A 27983-nucleotide genomic window follows, 5' to 3' on the forward strand; every position below is an offset into this window, starting at 1 on the left:
CCCATAGAGGCTCATCAGGAGCAAAGTTTGTCAGATATGTGGTGGTGAATTGTCGCACTCTGACCCAAAATGGCTGAATGACCGGTCATGTCCACAAGCAATGAAACAAATTTGCTTTGAGGGAGTGGCACTTAAAACACATGGAGGTTGTGTACAGCCCCATTCTATGACCTTTTTGTGGAGTCAAATAGTATCTATGACAGATTTTCAGTCTTATTTCTAGAAAGCGAGCTGAAGGGAAAAATTTGTGAGCTTGATCTATAGCTTTCAGAATGGTGCTGCAGGACAAGGTGGGGTCCTCGATCTGCCACTTTGTTAGCAGAAATTGGGATTGCTCTTAATCCAGCAGGGCAGCATGGATGAATTTGTAATTGGTGGCTATTTGGCCGGACGAAGAGTTTGACTTAGTGAACCATCTAAGCAGGTATGGTCTCCATTGGAAAGGAGGGAATCTGAAGGTAGGGTATTTAGACTGCATCTCCTCTATTGAGTACATACGGCGCTCCTCTAAGTGGATCAAGTGTTTAATAGATGTTATACCTTGAGAGTGCCACCGAAGAAAACGGTGAGAATGTCCATGTTGAAAATGAGGATTACCAACGAGTGGGAGAAGGAGAGACGCCTGGGGAGAGAGGCAAAACTGTCGGCATATTTTCTGCCAAGCCTTCCATATAGACACCAGGAGTGGATTTGCTCTCATCTCAGCCAACAATTCAGTGTAAGGGAAGTGTAAGAGGGCAGGAACAGCCAGTCCCGGTGTGAGACAGCACTCCAGGCCGTATTGGGTGTAGCAGGACGTCTCTCCCAGCCAGTACATCGCCACCCGGAATAGGGATGCTAGGTGATATTGCCTAATATCAGGGAAGTTTATCCCCCCATTTCTTTTCAGCTGTTGGAGTAATGTAAAGGCCATTTGGGGCTTTTTTCCCTCCCAGATAAATGAGTGGTATAATTAGTTGATCCTTTTCTCCTCTTTAGGAGCTAGATAGAGAGGGAGAGTATGGAAAAGATAGAGAAGACCTGGAAATTCTGTCATTTTAATTAAATTGGTTCTTCCTAGGTATGACAGACTACAATACTTCCATTTAGCCAAAGTATATTCTAAGTTATTGAGATATAAATTGATATTAGTTTTGCTCAATTTAGCCGGATATCTCATCCCCTGTACTCCCAAGTATTTTAATGAGCAAGTAGTCCATTGACAATGGAATTCCGATGCCCACAATGTAGCATCATCAGCTCTGTTTTATCCCAATTGATATTATAGCTCAATAAACCTCCTACGTCTTCTATTTCTCGTATAAGGGAATGCTAGACCTGTTTGGGGTTATTTTTTTTCTTTTTGCAAGAATTGTTGGTGCCAATTTTCTGTTGAAACATTTTAATATCTGCTTTTTTTCTGGTGTTTCTCTTGTAATATAGGAAAGCCTAAGGCCAGAAATAAACCCCATAAAACACTTATATATGGAGACTTTGGTATCAAATCATTTCTGTCCGCGGTGTTTGTGCAAATAAAAAAGCTTTTATAAATGCCTTAAACTTCTGTGTGTGAATCAGATATGAGATCTAACGTGATAGAAGATTATAGTCCGGGGAAGACGGGAAACATTCATATAGACGACCGGAGGTGATGTAGTCAGTGACGACTCTGGCCAAATATGTTTCTAGAGCTGTAGTAGAAGATGAAGATGTCGCTTTCATCATGAAGTAGTTATTTCTCATGTCACGTGTAATGAATATCTCCTGCAGTATTGATAATGTCAATTCTAGAGTCGATAAATGAGATGAGAATTAGCATTATGGAAGATGAGTCTATGAGAAACGTATTCAGCTGCAGACTCTGAGGAAGAAACTGCTTGTTGTCTGTGGCCTAAAATAGGTTTTATTAGTAGATGTAAAGAAGAAAACTAAATACTGTAAAATAATAAATCTCCTCATATGTTTCCAATATTATCTCCAGAAATTGTATTATTACACAGGATTTTTATGAGGTCACATTGGCTCATCTTCCTATTCAGGTCTCTACAATATCAGATCATCCCAGTGAACATCTTCTATATAAGTGAATTTTCCTGATTTACCCATCAAAGATGGATATGGACAGAGACAAGATGGCAGAGAAAATATTACACCTCACCCTAGAGATCCTCTTCCATCTTACTGGAGAGGTGAGAGATTCTGATGACGTCACATTACATCATTCTTATCTATGGGAATAACAGATGGACAGAACTGGAGAGGTGAGGACTCTGGATACAATAGTGAGATTTATTAATGTGTCTCTCTATAACCAGGATTACACAATAGTGAAGAAGACCTCTAATGAGCGCTGTCAGGACCCTGTGTCTGAGGGATGGGAAAGAGTCCTGACCCCAATCACGGGGCCTCCACCTCACCCCTTGATCCATGAGGACAACAATGACCAGAAGATCCTAGAACTCACCTACAAGATGATTGAGCTGCTGACTGTAGAGGTGACACTGCTGGAACATTATACAGTAATGCTATGAAGGGATCGGGGGGAGGTGGAACTGGTTCAGATGGTGGTCGACGGTGTGAAGCTGCTTGTCGAGATGGAAAAGTGTCTGGAGAAAGGCAAATCCATCGATGACCTCATCCCAGCAAAAAAATGAATGCACTTTTAATGGCCATGCTTTCTAATTTATTGGATCAATAGCCTCACTGAGATCTTGGGACCCAACTCCTGCTTAGTAACAGTGTAGAAATGTCTTCCATCTGTTCATGGGTTTTCTTTAGAGTTGAAGGATGACTGCATCCTTGTATCTTTCAGGTTCCTATAAGGTGTCAGGATGTCACCATCTATTTCTCCATGGACGAGTGGGAGTATTTAGAAAGACACAAAGATCTGTACAAGGATGTCATGATTGAGGTTACCCAGCCCCTCACATCACCAGGTAATAGACTGAACTAAATACACACGGCCTATAATTATCTGTATGTAAAGAATGAATTCAGTCCCTGTATGTGTTTCCTCCAGATCTATCCAGTAAGAGGACAACACCAGAGAGATGTCCCCATCCTCTTCTTCCACAGGACTGTAAACAAGAAGATCCCAGTGTTCCTCAAGATTATCAGGTAGATGGCGAGAAGGTGTCATGAGATCTCCCCTATGATGTGTAGACGGCTGTGAAGGTCTTGTGTTCAGTCTTTGTTTTACCCACCATTATTATATGTTTTATACTTGTATAATGAGAATAGTGGAGATGGCAGGATTACAGCTGATCATAGCTTTGACTTCTCCATCTGTCTGTGACTTTTACAATATTTGTTTCAGGCTGAAGATTTGACCCATATTACTACAGAGACATATGTGAGGGATGATGAATGGTGTAAAGAGGAGATTGTTACATATGACTACCCAGGTGAGTAGTAACTAGTGATGAGCGAGCACTAAAATGCTCAGGTACTTGTTGTTCGAGTTGAGCAAATTGGAGTGCTCGGACCAAGTAACGAGCCCAATGTAAGTCTATGGGAAACTCGAGCATTTTTCCGACGGCTCCCCCCGGCAGTCTGCAGAGGGCCTAAAAATTGCCCAAATCGATGGGATCAGTGCTCAAATGACATGGGAACAGCATGGGGAAGACTCCTGGAAGCATTTCTGACTCTTAGGTCACTGCTGTCAACAACGTTGTCAGAGGTATTACGCCACTTTTATGGACTCAGAATAAAACATACAAAAACGAAACCAAAATGGATTTTCCTGGGAAATATGTTAAGGAACATCCTTTCCATGGTAATGACTTGTATATAAGGCAAAATAAATAACCAAAAACAAAAATGCTCCTCCACACCTTGGGCTATGTTCACACGTAGCATTTTTGCCCTTTTGCATTGCTTTCAACCAAGACAAATGCATTCACCAGGAAATTTCATTTTAATATTTTACAACCTTATTTGGCCATGTGGTGTGTGACACATCATCAGACACATTCTGTTTCATTTATGATGGAGGGACTCTGAAAGTTACAAAGACTATTTTTATAGGGCCATCAGGCGACCCTTACTATTCTTAAAGGGCCAGCAGTCAGCTATGCTTTGTTGTTCCCATTATTAATGAGTGGGTCTCCTATAGTGTTATTGCGCATGCAAGGGCTGCCAAAAATTTTGACACAACCCAATACCCCTTTGAAGAAACATAGAGGAGGGTCTCAGTAAAAAAAAAAATGTTCCCATTATAAAGGAACGGGTCTCCTATAGTGGTAATGCCGATACTGTGACTGCAAGGGCTGCCAAAATTTTGGAAAAACCCCACTAACAATTTAAAGACACATACAGCTGGGCCACAGTAACAACATGTTCCCATTAGAAAGGAGAGGGTCTGCTATTCCGTTATAGGGTATGCAGTGAGTCCAATGGCTGTTAAAATTTAGGAAAAACCCTACTAACAATTTAAAGACACATAGAAATGGGCCACAGTAACGACATGTTCTCATTAGAAAGGAGAGGGTCTGCTATTCAGTTTTAGGGTATGCAGTGAGTCCAATGGCTGCCAAAATGTAGGAAAAACCCCACTAACAATTTAAAGACACATAGAGGTGGGCCTCAGTACCAACATATTTCCATTAGAAAGGAGAGGGTCTCCCATACTGTTTGCCTATGCAGTGACTGCAATGGCTGTCAAAAATTTGGAGGCACTCCAATGCCTCTTGCAAGAGACGTAGAGGTCGGAGGGCCTCCTGCAAAAAATTTTCCCATTATTAGGAAGTTGTCTCCCATACTGTTTGTCTATGAAGTGAAGCAACGGCTGCCAAAAATTTGAAGGAACTCCAATGCCCCTTGCAAGAGACGTAGATATGTTGATATGGTACATATGGTGGTGAAGGATGAGGATGCGGAGAAGGAGGAGGACAAGAACTCCAATGCCCCTTGCAAGAGACGTAGCGGTCGGAGGGCCTCCTGCAAAAAATGTTCCCATTATTAGGAAGTGTGTCTCCCATACTGTTTGCCTATGAAGTGAAGCAACGGCTGCCAAAAATTTGAAGGAACTCCAATGCCCCTTGCAAGAGACGTTGATATGGTACATATGATGGTGGGAATGGTGGTGGAGGATGAGGATGCGGAGAAGGAGGAGGACAAGAGCAAACAGACAAAATCAGGAAGCGTATACCCATGTCTGGGTGTGAAGACAGAGGTGCATGGGAATAGAGTTAGACCTACCCAAAAATACACTGTATTTGAGTTTGTTACGCTGCTATCATTCGGTGGTGTTGAGAAGTCTGGCCCAATACAGCCCTTATTCATTTTTATAAGAGTCAGCCTGTCAGCATTTTCAGTTGACAGGCGGATGCGCCTATCGGTTATAAATTCACAAGCGGCACTAAAAACCTGCTTTGACAAAACGCTAGCGGCAGGGCTGGCCAGGACTTCCAAGGCGTAGAGAGCCAGTTCATGCCACGTGTCCAGCTTGGATACCCAATAATTATAAGGCACAGAGGAATCACAGAGGATGTTGGTACGGTTGGCAAGGTACTCCCTCACCATCTTCCTAAACTTTTCCTTATTTGGGAGAATACCCCGCGCCTCAGGGCCTGTGTGATGGGAGGGTCTGAGAAAACTGTCCTAGAACTTTGACAGTGTTCCCTGGCCTCTGCTGGATTGCATTTGTGTCTCTATTGCCTGTACTCCTTGGTTGTCCAACGAACTGTGACCTCTGCCGCCAGCGTTTTCAGATGGGAATTTTTTAAATAATTCCGCAACAAGGGCCTTCTTGTACTGCCCCATTTTATTAGGCCTGTCCTGCAAGGGAATAAGAGACAGAAAGTTCAACGGGAAAGGCAGCGTAACATAAACTCAGCCATGTGTGCCAAACTGCTAACAGGCAAGAATTCCGTGTCCTCACCAAGAGGACGACTGACCATGCTCTCCTCCTCCTCCTCCCTGTCCTCAGGCCATCCATGCTGAACAGACAGTTGTTCAGGTAGTACCATCTATAGCGCAGGAAACTAGCTCCTGTTCTTCCTCCTCCTCCTCTTCCTCATTGTCACACAATCCAAGTTAGGATGAGATTAGGCTGGGCTGTGTGTAATCACCCTGTATGGGTCCTTGCTCCATCTCATCGTGCTCCACCTGCAATGCATCCTCTTTAATTGTGAGCAGAGAGCCTTTCAGAAGACAGAGAAGCGGGATGTTGATGCTAATTATGGCGTCATCGCCGCTAACCATCTTGGTGGAGTCCTCAAAGTTTTGGAGGATGGTACAGATGGCTGACATCCTTGTCCACTTCTGAGGTTTTATGTGTGGAGTCTGACCTGAATACCGATGGCCTTGTTGATGCTGGTAGTCAACAACTGCCCTCTTCTGCTCACAAATCCTTCCCAACATCTGCAATGTAGAGTTCCAACACGTGGAGACATCGCAGATCAGTCGGTGAGCTGGAAGCTGCAAACGCGGCAGAAGCTGTAGCTGACTTTCTTAAATTGGCACACATGCGACGTACTTTGACAAGCAGATCCGACAGATCCGGGTAAGTTTTGAGAAACCTCTGAACCACGACGTTAAGCACATGGGCCAGGCATGGTACGTGTGTGAGTTTGCCTCGTTTCAGAGCCGCCACCAGGTTCCAGCCATTGTCACACGTGACCATGCCTGGCTGTAGGTTCAGTGGTGTGAGCCACAGATCTACCTGCTCTTTCAGAGCTGTCCACAACTCTTCAGCATTGTGCGGTTTGTCACCTAAGCATATTAGCTTCAGCACAACCTGTTGCCGCTTGGCTGAGGCAGTGCTGCAGTGCTTCCAGCTTGCGACTGATATGGTCATGAAATGATCTCGATGGTCCAGATGTATGGAGTGGAGGATGGCTGGTTGATGGACACCCCATGCAAACACGGCTACGGCGCTAACAATGAGGAGGTGGAGTAATGTTTTAGGCTGGAATCATGGGGAGAGAGATTATCGGCCCTTTTAGGATCCCTGAAGGGGTAAAGATGAACTCCATAATGTATGTTGAGTTTCTCAAACAGCACTTCCTTCCATGGTTCAAGAAGAAGAACCGTGCATTCCGCAGCAAGATCATTTTCATGCATGATAATGCCCCGTCTCATGCTGCACATAACACATCTGCATCTCTGGCTGCTATGGGCATAAAAGGGGACAAACTTATGGTGTGGCACCCATGCTCCCCTGACCTCAACCCCATTGAGAACCTCTGGAGCATCATCAAAAGGATTGTCTATGATGGCGGGAGGCAGTTCAAATCTAAGCAACAGCTCTGGGAGGGTATTCTGTCCTCATGCAAAACAATTGAAGCAGAAACCATCCAAAACCTGACAAATTCAATGGATGAGAGAGTTCAGAAGCTCCTTTCGAACAAGCGGTCCTATGTGCAAATGTAACATCACCTAGAATAAAGTTTTGAGTTGAAAACTGTTTGATTTCAGTTTGTAATAACCTGCTAATGCTTATAATTTCAAAAATGACCATTTTTTTGTTCTTTATTAAAATGAAAAGGTTGAAAACTCTGCTGTGCATAATAATTTGGAACATGCATTTTGAGTGCAGTTTGGGTTTTTTATTTTTTTAAAAATATACTGTTATCATAGGCAGTTTGTACAAAAACCTTTCAATTGTACTCTAATAGTTATTTGACTGGAAAATTACAATGACTGCAATTCATATAGGTAATTTGGGAAAATCTGAGAAAATATTATTTGCATAATAATTTGGAACACAGTGTATAGCCAGAGTGAGTTGGGCCCAATTTCACATGATCAAGGGCAACAATTTCTTCTGTTTTTTTGTGACTTGATAGGGTGTAGGGGCGCTTTTTGCTCTCTGCATCCATCTTTTGTGATGTTACATGCGGGACATTCTCGGCACCAACTTTCAGTGTCTCCTCTCATACTGACCCAGTAGAACCTTCGGCGGATGGTAGCTTCAGTTTTCTGGACACCGAAATGGCCAGAGCAATCATGATAGGCTTCAAGGATGACCCGTGCATCTCTCTGGGGAATGAGTATTTGGTGAAGTCTGTCACCTGAGACAGGGTCCAAACTGTTTCTCATTATGAGCCCTTTCTGGACAAATAGGCGTTTTCTCCATCTCCAGAGGCGGGTAAGTTCCACATCAGGATAAGCTTGTCATAGCTGGGTTGGAACTCTTCCAGTAGTAAGGAGGTCATGGAGTTCTCCCACGACTCTGCTGTCTTCTTGTAATTTCTTCCACAGGGAAGGTTCTTGAAGAGGTTCAGCAGGTGGCTTGGAATGAGATTCTCTCTTTTCAGCAGAGGCAGTGATGGCACTAGAGATGAGCGTTGTTCTACTCGAACTGTTCGCCAATCTCAAATTCGAGCTGTTTTGGGCGGTGTTCGAGCCGTTCGGCGAACACGAACAATTTGAGAAAAATTCGGCTGTTCGAGGTTATGTTCGATAACTGTTCGTGCACCAAAATCATAACTGGATTTTTTCTCAGTAATGATGAAAATTAATGTTAATACGCAGTTTGAGTGTACAGCGGGGTGGGGGGAGGCGCAGGGGATGGATCTCTGCAGGAACAATGAAGATCTCCATTTTTTTTTCTCTTTCCCGCATTTGCAGTGGGGAGGTGCAATCTGTCAGCCTATCAGCAGCGCACACACGGAGCGAAGTGCTTTTTTTCACACAAGCAAGGGCATGTGTCATTGGCAGTGTATGTCACATGTCCTTGCCCTATAAGACCAAGCCATTTTCCCCATCGCCACCATTTTCTCACTGCTGCAGCTGCGTGTTAGACGGCACCGCTGTTGCTGTGTGCGCTATACCTTGTTAATTTCAAGCCAATTTTCGCACAAATCTACAGATAGCTTGGGAGTAGGGAATAGTTGTGATTGCAGTCCTTTTAAGGACTAGGTTACAGCATTTCCTACGACTTTTATCAGGCAGGTCTGTGCTCTTAAATAGATAGATTGTGGGAGTAAAGACTAATTGTAATTGGAGTCCTTTTCAGGACTAGGTTACATCAGTTCCTATCAGTTTTTGCCAGGCAGGTCTGTGCCAGTGCTGTGCAAGTTTTTTTCACAGCATTTGGCTGAATCTAGCAAAGCTAATCCTTTTTGGCCTATTGCAGAGTGTGTTAGTCAGTGGAGTAGCCTATCTGTGTTGCAAGATATACCACCTGTGTATAGAATACCAATTTTTTTACTGCACCTAGTGAAGTAAAATCTTTTGGGCATAGCATCATTCTGTTAGTCCATCTATACTGACCTCCATCAGGTTGCAAATTGAATATAATTTTTTTCTGCATCTAGCTCTGAAAAAATATTGGGCTTCTAGCTGTGTGTGGGACTTGTTCTATTAATCCATCTATACAGACCTCCATCAGGTTGCAAACTGAATATATTTTTTTCTGCATCTACCTCTGAAAAAATATTGGGCTTCTAGCTGTGTGTGGGACTTGTTCTATTAATCCATCTATACAGACCTCCATCAGGTTGCAAACTGAATATATTTTTTTCTGCATCCACCTCTGAAAAAATATTGGGCTTCTAGCTGTGTGTGGGACTTGTTCTATTAATCCATCTATACAGACCTCCATCAGGTTGCAAACTGAATATATTTTTTTCTGCATCTACCTCTGAAAAAATATTGGGCTTCTAGCTGTGTGTGGGACTTGTTCTATTAATCCATCTATACAGACCTCCATCAGGTTGCAAACTGAATATATTTTTTTCTGCATCTACCTCTGAAAAAATATTGGGCTTCTAGCTGTGTGTGGGACTTGTTCTATTAATCCATCTATACAGACCTCCATCAGGTTGCAAACTGAATATATTTTTTTCTGCATCTACCTCTGAAAAAATATTGGGCTTCTAGCTGTGTGTGGGACTTGTTGTATTAGTCCATCTATACTGACCTCCATCAGGTTGCAAACTGAATATATTTTTTTCTGCATCTACCTCTGAAAAAATATTGGGCTTCTAGCTGTGTGTGGGACTTGTTGTATTAGTCCATCTATACTGACCTCCATCAGGTTGCAAACTGAATATATTTTTTTCTGCATCTACCTTTGAAAAAATATTGGGCTTCTAGCTGTGTGTGGGACTTGTTCTATTAATCCATCTATACAGACCTCCATCAGGTTGCAAACTGAATATATTTTTTTCTGCATCTACCTCTGAAAAAATATTGGGCTTCTAGCTGTGTGTGGGACTTGTTCTATTTATCCATCTATACAGACCTCCATCAGGTTGCAAACTGAATATATTTTTTTCTGCATCTACCTCTGAAAAAATATTGGGCTTCTAGCTGTGTGTGGGACTTGTTCTATTAATCCATCTATACAGACCTCCATCAGGTTGCAAACTGAATATATTTTTTTCTGCATCTACCTCTGAAAAAATATTGGGCTTCTAGCTGTGTGTGGGACTTGTTCTATTAATCCATCTATACAGACCTCCATCAGGTTGCAAACTGAATATATTTTTTTCTGCATCTACCTCTGAAAAAATATTGGGCTTCTAGCTGTGTGTGGGACTTGTTCTATTAATCCATCTATACAGACCTCCATCAGGTTGCAAACTGAATATATTTTTTTCTGCATCTAGCTCTGAAAAAATATTGGGCTTCTAGCTGTGTGTGGGACTTGTTCTATTAATCCATCTATGCAGACCTCCATCAGGTTGCAAACTGAATATATTTTTTTCTGCATCTACCTCTGAAAAAATATTGGGCTTCTAGCTGTGTGTGGGACTTGTTCTATTAATCCATCTATACAGACCTCCATCAGGTTGCAAACTGAATATATTTTTTTCTGCATCTACCTCTGAAAAAATATTGGGCTTCTAGCTGTGTGTGGGACTTGTTGTATTAGTCCATCTATACTGACCTCCATCAGGTTGCAAACTGAATATATTTTTTTCTGCATCTACCTCTGAAAAAATATTGGGCTTCTAGCTGTGTGTGGGACTTGTTGTATTAGTCCATCTATACTGACCTCCATCAGGTTGCAAATTGAATATAATTTTTTTCTGCATCTAACCCAGCCAATAGTTTTGGCCTAATACCACAGTTTGGCCACTCAGCTCTGCTCGGTTCCCATCCATTGTTTTTTTGTGCAAACAACTCCAGAGTTGTGAATTAGTTAACCACCAAAATGAGTGGAAAAAGGCCTGCTGCTGGTGGAAAGGGGAATAGGCGTGTTGGGAAGGGGAAAAAAGGTTGTGTCCGTGGGGTAGGTGTTAAAGCAACAGTAACATCTGCAGAAGAAAGACCATCTTCCAGCCAAACTAAAATGTCTACTTCTTTTAGCGGACAATGTGATAAGATCCCTTTCTTACGGCCACGCCAATCGCTACAAATTCCAGATGAGGCACAAAAACAGCAGGTGCTTCAACGAATATCAAGTGCTCCTTTAAGTGGGCTCTCCTCCACATCAACTTCAACATCACAAATACTCCAGTCCTCAAAGGTGTCACCCAAATCGCACTTGCTTCCTCACAGCTCCCAAATCTCCAGCTGCCCGTCTGAGTATGAGGTAGAACAGATGGTTGAGTCTGCAGAGCTGTTTACTCATACTATAGCCTGGGAATCAGAGGTCGACTCCAGCGCTTCTGTGAATCCAGACGAGGAAATGATCTGCACTGATGCCCAGAATCTTTATGAGTCGGATCCAGGACCAGACGCAGAAGGTTCTGACCATAATGTAGACCCTCATTCCCAAACTGTAACTCCTGTTGGTGGAGACAATGAGGAAGACGATGATAAGACTCAAATACCTGATTGGAGCGACAACTTTAGTTTTTTGTCAGGGCAGGAACAGGTTGGCTCTGAGGACGACGGGTGTGATAACACACAGGGTGATGATGATGAGGTTGGAGATCCCACTTACTGTCAACCCACAGTCAGCCAAGAGATGAGGTCAGCAGAGGAGGTGGAGGAAGATGCTAGTGACGACGAGGTCAGGTTGCGCCTTCCTGGACAGAGACGTAGTACTGGAAGCACGTCAACAACTGCATCCTCAAACACAACTCTGCCTCTCACCACAAGTCGTGGTGGCTCTTCAGGTCGCATGGGTGCTAAGCCTTGCATAGCCTGGGCATTTTTTCAGATCGATAAAGATGACCCAACTCGTGTTATCTGTAACATTTGTCAGCAAAAGCTAAGTAGAGGCCAAAAAATACATAGTTTGAGTACTTCATGCATGAACCGGCACATGGACATGAAGCATAAGTTGCAGTGGGAAGCTCAGTGTGCTACAATGCGGCCTAGCCGGCCGGGCCAACCACCGTCTGCCATATCTTGTGCATCCGCGGCCTCTTCATCCTCTGTGACTGGGGGGACAGCAGTCACACCTGTTTTGGGGCGCAGACCTGCCACCTCTTTACCCGCAACAGCCAGCGTGATTGGCAGGTCATCATTTTCTTTGGAGGTGGGAACACCAGCTGGTGTTGAGCGCTGTCCGACATCGATAGCACCACCTTTGGATCAAGGCAACCTAACATGTCCGCCTGCATCTTCCTCACAGACCGGCAGTTTGCCGGGGACACCCTTATCAACCCCGTCTAAGCACAATAGCCAGCCCTCGGTCCCTCAGATGTGGACAAGTAAAAGACCATTTCCTCCTAGCCATGAGAAAGCTAAGAGGTTGAATTTCACCATCTGCAAGCTCTTGGCTACAGAAATGCTGCCTTTCCGCCTGGTGGACACAGAGGATTTTCGAGACCTTATGTCCGTCGCAGTGCCCCAGTACCAGATGCCCAGTCGGCACTACTTCTCAATGAAAGGTGTGCCTGCGCTCCACCAGCATGTCGCACACAACATCACCGCTTCTTTGAGAAACTCTGTGTGTGACAGGGTGCATTTCACCACAGACACTTGGACGAGTAGGCATGGACAGGGGCGTTACATGTCGCTGACTGGGCACTGGGTAACTATGGTGACAGCAGGACAAGGGGCTGCTGTCCAAGTCTTGCCGTCCCCACGAGTTGTGCGTCAATCCTCTTTATGTCAAAGTTCCTCCACTGCTTCTGCCTCCTCAACCTCCTCTCGGTCTTCCACCTGCACCCAAAGCCTGTCTGGTCATGCCACAAGCTTTCTAACTGCGCAGAAGGGATCCTGCACACCTCCTTACTATGCTGGCAGTAGGGCTCAACGTCATCAGTCGGTTTTTACATTGAAATGTCTGGGAAATGTGAGTCACACAGCTGAGGAGTTGTGGTCAGCTCTGGAGAACCAATTTCATGAATGGTTGTCTCCACTGGACCTGAAACCAGGGAAGGCCGTGTGCGACAATGCTGCAAACCTGGGTGCGGCCCTTCGCCGGGGCAATGTCACACACGTGCCTTGTATGGCTCACGTGTTGAACCTGGTTGTCCAGCAATTTTTAGCCCACTATCCCAGACTAGATGGCCTTCTGCAGAGGGCACGGTCGCTGTGTGCTCACTTCCGCCGTTCGCATCCCGCAGCTCAGCGACTTACATCTCTACAGAAGTCGTTGGGCCTGCCACTTCACCGGCTAAAATGCGATGTGCCTACCCGGTGGAATTCAACTCTGTACATGTTGCAGCGACTGTGGCAGCACCGACAAGCCCTGGTGCAATACGTTCTGACGTATAGCCTGGGCCAACGAGATTCAGAGGTGGGGCAAATCACGCTGGAGGAGTGGTCTCAGATCAGGGACCTATGCACCCTTCTGCACAGTTTTGAAATGGCGACGAAGATGTTTAGTGCTGACGATGCCATTATCAGCATGACTATTCCGGTGATTTACATGCTGGAGCACATGTTAAACAGAATTCGGAGTCAGGTGGTGGCACAAGAGGAGGTGGAGGAAGTAGAGGAGGAGGAGTTGTATGCGGAAGGGCTAACATCTGCAAGGTCCAGACGGTCGGCAGCACCAAGGCGGCAGGCATGTGAGGGTGGGTGAGATGGTTTTACCAGGGCGCATGGTAGCAGCCAAACTAGTGAGGAAGGTGCAGGAGCCCAGGAAGAAGTGGAGGACGAACTGATGGAAGACTCATCAGATGAGGGAGACCTTGATCACATTTCTGTTGTGCGAGGTTGGGGGGAGAGGACAGAGGAAGGAAGCATGATTGTTACCTCGCCACCAACACAACAGGGGCTTGGTGCTCCTGGATGCGCAACACACATGAGTGCCTTCTTGCTGCACTACCTGCAACATGACCCTCGAATTGTGAGAATTAGAAATAATCCTGACTACTGGGTTGCCACACTGTTAGATCCCCGGTACAAAAGTAAATTTGCAGAAATTATTCCTGCCATAGAAAGGGATGCACGCATGCAGGAGTATCAGCAGAGACTGTTGCAGAATCTTACTTGTGCTTTTCCACAAAATACCAGTGGTGCACGTAGTGAATCTCACAGTTCCAACTTGCCAACCGTGGGACCGTCAAGTGTTCAGCACTCAAACCGTAACAGAACCACAGTATCTGCTGGTAACATCAATTTTGCGGAATCATTTCACCACTTTTTTAGCCCATCCTTTGCAAGGCCACAGGAGACAAGAAGTCTGACACATAGTCAACGCCTAGAGACGATGGTACAGGAGTATCTCCAAGTAAACATTGAAGCCACGACTGTGTCACTGGACCCTTGCTCTTTTTGGGCTTCCAATCTGGATAAATGGCCGGAGCTAGCCACTTACGCCTTGGAGATCTTGTCATGCCCCGCAGCCAGCGTTCTGTCTGAACGTGTGTTCAGCGCTGCTGGTGGTGTGCTGACAGATAAGCGCACGCGGCTCTCCACTGATAATGTAGACAGACTCACGTTCATAAAGATGAACAAATCATGAATCCGAAATGACTTTTCTACCCCTGTGTCATCCTGGGGAGAGTAAAAGCTTGATGATTGGTTAAAATCACCCTACCAACCGTTTTAAGCTTTCAAATTACTAATCATGTTTATCTGTATCTTGACTGGAAAATAATTTGGGCTTTGTAGCAGTGTGCAGCACTGATCCTATTAGGCCATCTATACTAAAGCTTCACCAGATTTAAAATTAAAAATAATTTTTAGCTGCATCTAGCCCGGAAAATAATTTTGGGGCTCCGAGATGCGCAAGACACATAAGTGCCTTCTTGCTGCACTACCTGCAGCATGACCCTCATATTGTCAGAATTCGAAGTAATCATGACTACTGGGTTGCCACACTCTTAGATCCCCCAAACTTTTCGATCAACCTTTTCATTTTAATAAAGACCAAAAAAATGGTCATTTTTGAAATTATAAGCATTAGCAGGTTGTTAGAAACTGAAATCAAACAGTTTTCAACTCAAAACTTTATTCTAGGTGATGTTACATTTTGACATAGCACCCCTTGTTCGAAAGGAGCTTCTGAACTCTCTCGTCCATTGAATTTGTCAGGTTTTGGATGGTTTCTGCTTCAATTGTTTTGCATGAGGACAGAATACCCTCCCAGAGCTGTTGCTTAGATGTGAACTGCCTCCCGCCATCATAGACACTCCTTTTAATGATGCTCCAAAGGTTCTGAATGGGGTAGAGGTCAGGGGAGCATGGGGGTCACACCATAAGTTTGTCCCCTTTTATGCCCATATCAGCCAGAGATGCAGATGTTTTATGTGCAGCATGAGATGGTGCATTATCATGCAGAAAAATGATCTTGCTGTGAAATACACGGTTCTTCTTCTTGAACCATGGCAGGAAGTGCTGTTTGAGAAAATCCACATACATTATGGAGTTCATCTTTAGCGCCTTCAGGGATCCTAAAGGGGCCGACAATCTCTCTCCCCATGATTCCAGCCCAAAACATTACTCCACCTCCTCCTTGTTGGCGCTGTAGCCGTGTTTGCGTGGGGTGTCCATCAACCAGCCATCCTCCACTCCATCCATCTGGACCATCGAGCGCAGCACGGCACTCATCCGTGAACAAAACTGTTTTGAAATCAGTCTTCATGTAATGTTTGGCCCACTGGAGCCGTTTCTGCTTGTGTGAAGTGGATAGAGGAGGTCGACAGGATGGCGTATGCACAGCTGCAAACCTCTGAAGGACCCTGCATCTTGTTGTTCGGGGGACGTTGGAGGCACCAGCAGCTTCAAAAACTTGTCTGCTGCTATGACAAGGCTTTTTTGCCGCTGCTCTTTCAACCTGACGTAATTGCCTGTAGGAAAGAGTCCTCAATTTGCCCTTATCAGCACGTACACGTGTGTACTGTGAATCAGCTACATACTTCTTGATTGCCAAGACACTTCATCCTGATCATCGCACAATGTTGATTGTAGTCATGCCTTGACCTAAACACTCCACAATTTGTTGCTTCTCAGCAGCCGACACATCCTTTTTCTTTCCCATTTTGGCAGAAAATGTAGGCTGCTTAATAATGTGAGAGAGCCTTCTTAAGTAGTCTTGCCTTTCATTGGACACACCTGCCAAACTAATTAGCACAGGTGTCTGCAATTGCTTACAGTGATATAAAGAGCCCTGACACACATCACCATCAATGAGTTTAACTGACAAACAAACAAATTCTTCCCTTATCACTCCTAAACACTTTTTGCATAATAATTTGGAACGCAGTGTACATGTGCTTTTCCACAAAACACCAGTGGTTCACGTAGTGAATCTTACAGTTCTAACTTGCCAACCGTGGTCTGTATGGAGTTGTTCAATAAAGGGCCCAAAATTAAGATAACATAGATGGGAGAGGTCTCTATGAATAGGAATTCCTAAGTATTTGATACCCTGTGAGGGACAGGCAAAGGGAAAGTTGGACTGGATGGAATCCTATATGGATTTGGGGAGGGAGACATCGAGGGCCTCAGACTTCGCTGCATTGATTTTAAAATTTGACCATGTAACAAAGTGATCTATTTCAGCCATAACAGCAGGGGTGGATATATGTGATTGAGTGATATATACTAGGACATCATCAGCAAATAGAGAGCACTTGTACTCGGTGCCTCCCACCTCAATCCACCTAATATTGGGGTTATGGCGAATTGATGAGAGCAGGTGCTCCGTCACTAGGATGTATAAGAGAGGGGACAGAGGACATCCCTGCCTTGTCCCATTGGTGATTGTGAAAGGTGATGAAAATGTTCTGACGCACACCCTGGGCCTTGGGACACCCGGAGCCGGACCCTTTTTGGTGGATGCTGGTGGTTGTAGTCTTCGTGGCGGCGACCCGGTTCCGTGGCTCAGGGCGGTCAAACCAGTGGCGGAACTATTTATGTGGTTTTGATGTTTAAATGTCCGACTACGCCACCCGTGGATTGCGGTCAGAGTGAACCGCTGCTACAGGGCAGACCGCTGAGGCTGGTGTTGTGGGTGCAGCAGAGCGTAGCATAACTCCCCATGGGAGGAGTATAGCCTCAGGGCAGTGTATGCGGAGGATGGGGGTGATGGTGCAGGGCAGCAGCAGTAACGACACGGAGTCAATGATGCAGTCCAGGGCCTTTACTCACAGTTCTTATTATCCAGACCACGTCTGCAGGTAATGGCTGCCCACGTCGTACTGTGCTCACCAGGTGAGAGGCTCAGACAACTCCCAGATAACTTTGGAGCACTTCACAGGACCCCCTTTGTGTGTCCTTTGTCTGGCCTTTCTTACCAACACTTCTGTCCGGCTGCCTCGGGCCTCCTCTTGGTAAACTTGGCGCCAGTTTCCCTGACCCTATGTGGTGCCTTCCTAGCGGGTGTAGCGAGGGGCTGCGCCACATAAAATGTCAGAGCCTCCGGTTTCTAGCTGAGGGTCGTTTCCTGCCTCCACTAGTTCGGGGACCGGTCTCCCCCTTTGGCCTGACCCCTCCACGCAGGTGGATTCGGGCGTGCGGTGGCGACTCGCCCGTCCGCACCCCTGGGATCCCTTCATTCCTCGTTCCTGGAGCCTTCTCCGCTCCTCTTCCTTCCTTCTCCCTCTTCCAGGCCTGGGCTTCTGTTACTAGGCCCGCCTCCGGAGCAGAGCGCATGCAGAGCCCCTGCTCCCTGCCACTTCTGCTCAGACTTCTCTGCACTGAACTAAGATGGTGCCCACCTTTTATACTCCCTTCTCAATGCACCCAGGAACTGCTTCCTCCCTGCTCCTGCACTACAGGGTTCCCCTTCCTCAGTGTTCCCTCCCCCCACTCCAGCCAGGGACAGGGACTGTCGTGCCCATCTCAGGGGCATATTGGTCGCCCTGCCCCACGGCAATGTGGTGTAATGCATGCAGGTGTCGGGTCCTGATCCACACTCCATCCTTACCTGAGAGTGAGATATCACACCTCTGGGTGAGGTGCAATACGTCTGTAGCAACCGAGCCCTCAGGGTGCTACAGTTCCATTTATCTTCAGCCTAGGTGACGTATTGCGATACAGGGCCGTGATTTTGGCTATAAAAGGGTCCCCTAGACCCCTACCCCAAGCTTTTTAAGAGAATCATATATGGCGTGCCAGGAGACTCTATGGAATGCTTTCTCAGCATCCAACGAGAGTATCTAATTACAAATTTTTAACTGCATCTAGCCCAGGAAATACTTTGTGCCTAGTAGCAGTGTCTGCTAGTCAGCGGATTATCCCGGCTGTTAAGCAAGCTACACCACCTGTAGTTTAGACAGGAAATGATTCGGGACCATGGGATACTTAGTGAAGAGCATCAGGAGGCACCCCAAGGCATAGGGGCTGGGACTGGCAGTAGGATGCCTTGCGGTGGACAGCCGAGCTCGATCCTTATAAAAGCTTTTTAACTGCAGCAGCTTTAGTGGATGCTACTGGAGCTGGAATTACGCGGCTGCTGGCATGAGACTTGCCCTCCAATAGATCCTTGTAAATGGATTTAAAGTGTATTCATTCAAATTAGAGAGACAATTTAAATTAAAAAGCTTAGAGCTGCCTCCACCACAGGGGGGCTCGCTCGACCCACCAGCGGACAGGCACCAGTATTGGGAGAGGGGTCTGGCCGTCAGGGTTCACCGCGGCTCTGGCACAAACCCGGCGACACGGAGGTGGCACGGGCAGGAGCGGACTGGCCGTGTCGGCTTCTCACTTTTTGGATTTTAGAAGGGCATGACATGCCTATATCTGTGTCTCCCCCTCCTTTTACTCCTCCACCTCTTTTATTTTCGCATGACTATATGTACTTGTCACTTTTCCATGTGTTAGTTATGTCTTCTGAGCAGTTTGTCAGCTTTTGGACACCTTTGAAGGTGTTTTTTATGTGTTTCTATGTGTTTTTGTTTGCCTGCCATTGGTTTTAACGGTGTTCGAAGGTGTTCGACGAACAGTTCGACGAACAGTTCGGCGAGCACACGGGTGTTCGACGAACCGAACCGAACTCGAACACTACGGGGGTGGCTCAACATTAGATGGCACTCTGTTGGGCAAACCTTGAGTAGAAAGGAGGCATTTCTACCTCTTCCCAGATGTTATCTCGGGGTGGTTCTTCTCCAACAGGCAGCCGGGACAACGCATCAGCATTGACATTTGATTTGCCACTGAGGTATTTGACTGTGAATTTGTAGTTGGCAAGGCGTGAAGCCCACCGATGTTCCATAGCTCCTAACTGGGCAGTATCCAGGTGCGCTAGCGGATTATTGTCTGTGTAGACAGTAAAGAGCGTGGCAGCCAGGTAATCCTTGAATTTTTCTGTAACAGCCCAGACGAGTGCAAGCAGTTTAAGCTTGAAAGAGCTGTAGTTACTGTCATTCTTCTCAGTTCCTCTTATGCTGCGGCTGGCGTAAGCAATCACACGCTCCTTATTGTCCTGGACCTGGGACAAAACAGCACCTAGCCCTTGGAGGTTAGCATCTGTATACAAAAGGAATGGCTGAGTGTAATCAGGATAGGCCAGGATAAGTGGCTGGGTAAGAAGGTCTATCAGTGTTTGGAATGCTTGTACTTGACGATTTGTCCAGTCTACTGGAAGCCTTTGGTTGTAGTTTTCCTTGGGACATCCCCGTAGCAACTCAGTAAGTGGTTCAGACGCTTGAGCAAAGTGAGGAATAAAGCCGAGATAGTAGTCTGCAAATCCCAAAAAGCTTTGGACTTCTTTGACGGTAGTGAGCGTTCTCCAGTTTTGAACTGCAGCAATTTTGTCGGGGTCAGGTTGTACCCCTTCCGCGCTTACCACATGTCCAAGGTAGTTGACTCATGGTTTTAGCAAGTGGCATTTGGAGGGCTTGATTTTGAGACTATGTTGGCTTAGTACCTTGAAGACTTCAGACAGATGATGAATGTGGTCTTCATATGCCTGGGAATAGACAATGACATAATCAAGGTAAAGGAGGACACTCTGAAAATGTTTGTGGCCATGACATCTATCCATTAGCCGTTGGAACGTAGCAGGGCCATTGCAAAACCCGAAAGGCATAGAGTTAAATTTAAAAAGCCCCATTGATGTGGTAAAGGCAGTCTTCTCTCTGTCTTCTGGCACCATGGGAACTTGCCAGTATCTGCAGTTAAGTCAAGAGTAGAGAAGTAGGAGGCAGATCCGAGAGCAGTCAGGGACTCTTCAATTCGTGGCAAGGGATAGGCATCCTTGTGTGTGATGTTGTTCAATTTGCAGTAATCCACGCAGAAATGGATGGAACCATCTTTTTTTTTCACAAGGACCAGTGGTGCGGCCCAAGGGCTTTGACTTTCACGTATTACATCAGCCTCTTTCATGTCTTGAAGCATTTTCTTGACAGGCTAGTACTTTGCAGGTGGTATGGGAGGATGATCACCTGTGAGGATTCGATGCTGAATCAGAGTAGTCTTACCCATGATAACGTTTGGCAATGTTCAGAACTCCATTGATTCTGTCTACTGGAGTAGTGGCATCTCCCACATTCAGCTCAGTCCACTAGGAGTCTGAAGTAACCTTCTTACTGTCTTGGACAGCTTGGGTAGAATGTTGATTAGCTGTTATTTCACTTGAGATAATGTCTTCTGGTGAGAGTTGAGACAGCTGCGCTACTGGATGAAATTTGTGAAGGTTAACAGGTGCGTCACTTAAGTTAATCAGAAGAACTGACACTCTTCCGTTTGAGACAGTTACAATGCTGCGAGCAGCTTTCACTAATGGTTGTCCTTCTAGCAGGACTGGATTGAGGAGAGCCTAATCTTGATTTTCAATACCTGGTCGAGCAAGGCACCATACTGTAGAACGAGCAAAAAAGCTTGTAAAAGAACTTCAACATGACGTTTCAAGGATGGAGCGAGACTGCCATCTACTGGCCAGAGACAGTCAAGCGGAACCAAAATATACAAAGGAAGTTGCAGGGAGGGCAGATTCAGAGGCTGGACCCGATCAGGTGACTTCCAGGAAGGAGTTCAGACAGATAAGAGGCCAGCGCGCCAAACCTGAGGGGTCTTTGGCGCCAAGCAGCAGAGAGGAGCAGACGTGCTCCCTGCGTCCTGAGAAACACCGCATGACAGGCCACTGTGCTGAGTGAGTTCGCGGAACACGACGTCGGCCGCCGACAGACGAGGCCTGGACCCCCCTATCCAAGGCTCGAGAGACTGCCCCCAACAGCCAAGCAGAGAGGAGCTGCATACGTGAGCCGGGCCGTCACTTTCACTGCTCACCCACGGTACCGGGGACAATTGGGTTTAAGTACTCAGGTTGGGAGGGGGACGGTTGGGGCTAAAGTAGCACAACATGATTTAATTGAATTCATCCGGAAAGAGACTCACGGCCTAGCGGGAATAACCGGTGACCCCCGCTAGGGCCAAATTCACAGTTAAAGAACTTGTGTGGTGCTTCTCATGCTTGAGGGCATCACCTTACTTTAAGAGACTGTGCCTTATTTTAAGAGACTGCGCCTTACTTTGAGAAATTTCGTATTTTTCTGATATTTCAAACCACTGTTCATTACCCTTGTTGCTAATCCCTTGTTTCAGTATACCTGTTGTATAAAACTGTTTACAAACATCTCTGACTGTTCTCGCCTTGTGTCTCTGTGCGTTGCATTCCGGTACCTGCATTACATTACATTTGGCGTAGTTGGCAGGATGCAACATTCAGACGCAGAGATGGCAGATCAGTCTGTGACTGGGTCCGGCCGTAGCCATATACCCCTGGGGGCTATGCTCAGCCATCTTCCCAAGTTTACAGGGGATGGCATGTCACTTTGGGACTGGGCAGAAAGACTGAGAAGTATGCTACGTATGTATCCCCTTGACCCTCTAGCCCAGGCGGAGCTGGCCCTCCTAACCCTTGATGGAGAGGCCCGACAGACTGTGATGTACTGCCCACCTGGGGACCGTGACACCGTGGATAAAGTGATAAAAATTCTAGAGTACATGCACGGTGACACTACAGATTTGGGACACTTGCTTTTACGGTTGTTTCAGCGGGTCCAAGGGGAAAATGAGACAGTAAATCAGTATGTTAATGCATTACAGGAAGTGACGGCCCATATCACTAAGAAAACTCGAGATGGGAACCGAGGACTGGGACCATTGGATGAGGTGTTGCGTGACCAACTGATTGCTGGCTTGAAAGACCCTTCCCTGTGGCAGATCCTGAAGGAGCGGCTGCGATTGAGCCCTGATATGGGCTTCCTGGAGGTAGGGGCTGAAGCTAGAGTCCTGGAGAGAGAAGTTCCTGTTCTCAAAGCCACAGTTAGAAGTCATGAGGCAATTGCTCCTGGATTCACCAACCTGATTGGGTACGGGAAATACGTCAGGAAATTCGAGACATTCGGGGTGAGCTGAATTCTATTAGAAAGACTCCTACTTACCCCTTGCCGACGGACCGTACTGCTCAACACGGACGGAGACCAGAACGAGAAAGACGTGCCTATCCGGCCCCAGCACGACATGTACCCGACCTATCGGCAGAACGAGGACCAGAGTGCTGGACCTGCGGAGGTAGGGGGCATATCTCCAAAGACTGTCCCAACCGAGAAAGGAGGAGGAGGGGACAGCCGTTAAACTAAAATGCCCCACGGTTGTGGAGCATACCGTGGGGTCTCGAGCTTCAGAGAGTAGAAGAGGGAGCTCTGAAGACGTTGTCTCCGAGAGGCCCATTATCTGGGCTGAATTCAATGGGCAGCGGATCCGCTGTTTGATGGACACCGGGTCTCAAGTGACCACTATGCCTGAGACGTACTTCCAAAGTCACTTTCCTGAAGTCGCTCGTTCCTGCCGGGAACCCACTGTCAAACTGGTGGCGGCTAATCAACTATCCCAGTAGCGGGAGTAGTATGGATGTCCGTGCGGGCATGTGGAAAGGACCTCGGTCGAAAAGGGATTGTACTGACCACCGGGCCCGGAGGCGATGGGCCCATTGTAACCCTGGGCATGAATGTGCTGAAAGAAGTCGGACAGTTCCTGGCTGAGGGCTGTAGCAAAAACAACTGGACCCGCGCCACTCGAGACCCAGCTAACAAGAGAGTGTTCCAGCACCTCGTGCTTGTCAGTCAGATTCAAAAGTTGCCCACTACCTCCCAGTACCTTGGTAAGGTATCGATACCGCCCAAAGCCACAATGACACTGCCGGTGGGACAGACTGTACTCACTTTGCCGGTGCTGGCACATGTGTCCTTAGAGGGCGTGGACATTCAAGTTGAACCAATGGAGGGAGAAGAAGCGCCCTCTGGACTCCTGATTGCTCGAACTCTGGCCACAGTGCGGCACGGTCGAGTACCCATGCGCTGCATCAATTTAAGTGGCACCAGTTTACAGTTGTTGCCCCGACAAGAGGTGGCGCGAGTGTGCGTAATGCCGGAGGCCCTTACTAGAGCTGACGCTATAGGGCTGGCACCTGTGGAAGGAAAATCATGGACCCTAGAGGTGTCCCTCAATAGCCAGGAACATGGAAGAGACCCGTTGGCTGGACGCCACCTCCTGGAAGAAATGGAAGCTAACCTGACTGAGTTTCCTGCTGGACAAGTAAGGCAGATCGAACAACTTCTACAGCGATATCAGGGAGTGTTTGCACAGCATGAAGATGATTTCGGGTGCACTCGGGACATTCAGCACGAAATACCCACCGGAAATACTGCTCCCAACCGAGAGAGATATCGGCAGATCCCGCCTCAAATGTACCAGGAGGTGAAAGAGCTGTTGGCCCACATGTTGCGGAACGGTGTGATCCGTGAAAGCCAGAGCCCCTGGGCGGCTCCGATCGTGCTGGTCCGAAAGAAGGACGGTACCCTGAGATTCTGCGTAGACTATCGGAAGCTGAATGCCTGTACAGTACGGGACTCCTATCCACTCCCCCGAATCGAAGAGTCTCTATCTGCACTAGGGAGCGCCAAATTCTTCTCCTCCCTCGACCTGGCCAGTGGCTATTGGCAGGTCCCAGTAGCTGTGAAGGATCGTCCGAAGACAGCTTTTGTTCTCCCTATGGGCCTGTTTGAGTTCAATCGAATGCCTTTCGGACTAACAAATGTGCCAGGAACCTTCCAACGGCTGATGGAGAGATGCTTGGGGGACCTCAACTTTGAAGCCACTTTAATATATCTGGACGATATAATTATCTATTCCGCAACGTTTGAGGATCATCTCCGCCGATTGGAACAAGTGTTAGAACGGCTACAAAGGCACGGCCTGAAAATTAAGCCTCGTAAGTGTCGTCTCTTCAAACGAGAAATTGAATATCTGGGACACACTGTGTCCAGTGCAGGAGTGCACCCCACTGCGGAGAAAGTAGTTGCCGTGCAGAAGTGGCCCACGCCCGCCAATCTAAGGGAACTAAGGGCATTCCTGGGGCTCGCTGGATACTACCGCAGATTCATTAAAGACTTCGCTAAGATTGCGAACCCGCTCAATGAATTGCTGAGAGGAACAGCCGGGGGAGCCAAGCGGCAGCCCATTCAGTGGGGCCCACGACAAGAAGAGGCATTCCGAGCATTGAAAATGGCGCTAACAGATGCCCCGATTCTGGCCTACGCTGACTTTTCGCAGCCGTTCATGTTGTACACTGATGGAAGCTTGCATGGGCTGGGAGCAGTGCTGGCTCAAGTACAAGGAGGGAAAGAGCGAGTGATCGCGTATGCCAGCAGGTCACTCCGAGATACGGAGAAAAATCCGGACAACTACAGTTCGTTTAAGCTGGAGCTACTGGCACTGGTGTGGGCCATGACCGAGAAGTTTGCTGAGTACCTGTCAGGGTCAGAAGTGCAAGTGCGGACAGATAACAACCCTTTGGCCCACTTGGAGAACGCCAAACTGGGCGCGTTAGAACAGCGGTGGGTCGCAAGAATGTCCAAATTCCAGTATAAAATCGCCTATCGGTCCAAGGCCCTGAACACACATGCAGATGCCCTGTCCCGGGTCACTCAGGCGGGGCCGAAGAAGGACAGAGATGAGGAGCTCGAAGGCGACGAGATCCCGGATTTCAGCCAGTTCGCCGCTGCTGTGGTCGACGCCCAAGAGACCAGAGGGGAGCCGAGGCCCACTCAGATTCTGGGCCGTTCAAGAGATGAATGGATACATCTGCAGCAATCCGACCCGGAGCTAGCAAAGTTGAGAGAATGGGTCGCCCTTAATCAGAGACCCGACCAGGAAACCAGAGCTGCTTCACTTCCAACTACCCTACAAATCCTAGGCCAGTGGGAGAGGCTCCTCCTGAAGGACGGCTTGCTATTCCGAAGAATCCAGCTGCCTCGAGAGTTTGATGTTACCTGGCAAGTGGTAGTTCCAGGAGCGCTAGTAACACTGCTAGCCCAAGTAGCTCATAGAAGAGGTGCTCACTTCGGAGTAGAAAAGACCTTCCGGTGGTTGCAACGGCTGGTGTATTGGCCTCAACTGCGACAAGAAGTCGAGCGGGTCTGCCGAACATGTCGCCAGTGTGAGTTGAACAAGCCCCCGGAGCAAAGAGCTCCCATTCAGACCATCCGAACTTCTGCCCCCTTGGATGTCTTGATGATTGACTACTTGAATGTAGGAACTTCATACAACGGTTATGGACACTGTTTAGTCATGACTGATCACTTCACCAAGTTTGCAGTACTGACGCCCACTAAAGATCAGACGGCAGAAGCCGCAGCCAAGGCCATCTGTCAAGATTTCATCCGGATTTATGGGTGCCCGAAGCGAATACATTCTGACCAGGGGGCCTGCTTCCAAGGACGAGTGATGGATGAGCTATACCGCATCTATGGGATCGACCGTTCCCGGACAACGCCCTACCACCCGCAAGGGAACGGTGCATGCGAGCGCTTTAACCGAACCCTGTTGCAAATGTTGCGAACACTGGAAGCGGACAAAAAGATGAAGTGGCCCGAATTCGTGTCCTAGCTGTTGTGGGTGTATAATAATCGAGTTCATGCAACCACCGGCTACACCCCCTACATGTTGCTGTTTGGAAGAAGTGGCCGAGAAATCACCGAACTGGAGCTAGACTCAGAAGACCCCGGTCCGGGCAGTAGCCCAAGTACCTGGATTCGAGAACTCCAGCGTCGACTCCATACCGTGAGAAGACTGGTTGCTCAGAAGTTTCAGGAAGTAGAGCATGCAGTTCAATCCCCCGACCACAGGTGGATCGCTTCAGCCAGGAGACCGAGTGCTGGTGAGGGCTAAACGATTTGGGAGTAAGCTGGACCATCGTTGGGAGGCAATACCATATCGGGTGGTGAAGAAGGTTCACCCAGACAACCCCGTCTACGAGGTTAGGCCCGAAGGGGATGACGCTGCGACATCCAGGGTGTTGCACCGTAATATGTTGCGACCTTGCTCCTCTGAAGCAAAAGTCTGTAACAGGGCTGGGCCCTCAGACGTGTTGGCTGAAGTGCCACATACAGGAACCTTGGGGGATGAAGAAGGGTGGGCCACAATGCAGTTGGGCCCGTCAGAACCGTTGGTGCCACTCCCGAGTGGAAGTCAGAATGAGTCAGGAAATGATTTGCAATCCCCAGTAGTTGATTCCTCGGATCTCCCAGAGTCTCCTCCGCAAGAAGAGCCCCGCAGAACTGAGCGGGCTAATGCCGGAATTCCTCCTAACCGGTATGCTCAGGAAGAGTTTATCTGGTCTCGAATCCAACAGAAAACGCAGGAGTGTGCCCAACTCCTGTCTGAGCTTGCACTGCCTCGAAGGAGACATCAATTCTGCGAGGAGTCCACTCGCCTGAGGACTGGCGAGCAAAAAGGGGGGAGGAATGTAGAACGAGAAAAAAGCTTGTAAAAGAACTTCAACATGACGTTTCAAGGATGGAGCGAGACTGCCATCTACTGGCCAGAGACAGTCAAGCGGAACCAAAATATACAAAGGAAGTTGCAGGGAGGGCAGATTCAGAGGCTGGACCCGATCAGGTGACTTCCAGGAAGGAGTTCAGAGAGATAAGAGGCCAGCGCGCCAAACCTGAGGGGTCTTTGGCGCCAAGCAGCAGAGAGGAGCAGACGTGCTCCCTGCGTCCTGAGAAACCCCGCATGACAGGCCACTGTGCTGAGTGAGTTCGCGGAACACGACGTCGGCCGCCGACAGACGAGGCCTGGACCCCCCTATCCAAGGCTCGAGAGACTGCCCCCAACAGCCAAGCAGAGAGGAGCTGCATATGTGAGCCAGGCCGTCACTTCCACTGCTCACCCACGGTACCGGGGACAATTGGGTTTAAGTACTCAGGTTGGGAGGGGGACGGTTGGGGCTAAAGTAGCACAACATGATTTAATTGAATTCATCCGGAAAGAGACGCACGGCCTAGCAGGAATAACCGGTGACCCCCGCTAGGGCCAAATTCACGGTTAAAGAACTTGTGTGGTGCTTCTCATGCTTGAGGGCATCACCTTACTTTAAGAAACTGTGCCTTATTTTAAGAGACTGCGCCTTACTTTGAGAAATTTCTTTTTTTTCTGATATTTCAAACCACTGTTCATTACCCTTGTTGCTAATCCCTTGTTTCAGTATACCTGTTGTATAAAACTGTTTACAAACATCTCTGACTGTTCTCGCCTTGTGTCTCTGTGCGTTGCATTCCGGTACCTGCATTACAATACCATGGTTTCTGAATTAGGCTGTAGAATCACCGGTCGAGTGTCTTGGATGCAGACACGACAAATTTCACCCTTGCTGTTTGCAAACTTCTGCTGGGTGACAAGCACATGGATGGCATGCTGACTGGTCCACTGATCAGAAGATGTAGCTGTAGGGAGAGAGGCATGCAAGGCAGACA

General features: G+C 47.4%; 2 protein-coding genes across 5 annotated transcripts in view; both read left to right on the plus strand.

Annotated features, from left to right (window-relative positions):
- Positions 1-27983, plus strand: part of LOC141271986 (uncharacterized) — a 1184418-nt gene that overhangs the window by 1082164 nt on the left and 74271 nt on the right. The window lies entirely within an intron of this gene.
- Positions 1-27983, plus strand: part of LOC141271999 (uncharacterized) — a 71958-nt gene that overhangs the window by 37277 nt on the left and 6698 nt on the right. For 2 of the 4 annotated variants that reach the window (XM_073682273.1, XM_073682274.1), the window contains 5 exons: positions 2019-2168; positions 2295-2474; positions 2792-2915; positions 2999-3096; positions 3296-3383. In XM_073682273.1, the coding sequence (XP_073538374.1) occupies positions 2091-2168; positions 2295-2474; positions 2792-2915; positions 2999-3096; positions 3296-3383 (568 nt within the window). In that variant the 5' untranslated portion in view covers positions 2019-2090. Of the gene's footprint in view, positions 1-2018; positions 2241-2294; positions 2475-2791; positions 2916-2998; positions 3097-3295; positions 3384-27983 lie in introns of those variants that run through there. The other 2 variants (XM_073682275.1, XM_073682276.1) reach the window with 2 other exon arrangements.

Source organism: Phyllobates terribilis, unplaced genomic scaffold, assembly GCF_046119375.1.
Source record: "Phyllobates terribilis strain yellow unplaced genomic scaffold, ASM4611937v1 Scaffold_5__5_contigs__length_657084704, whole genome shotgun sequence".
NCBI lineage: Eukaryota > Metazoa > Chordata > Amphibia > Anura > Dendrobatidae > Phyllobates > Phyllobates terribilis.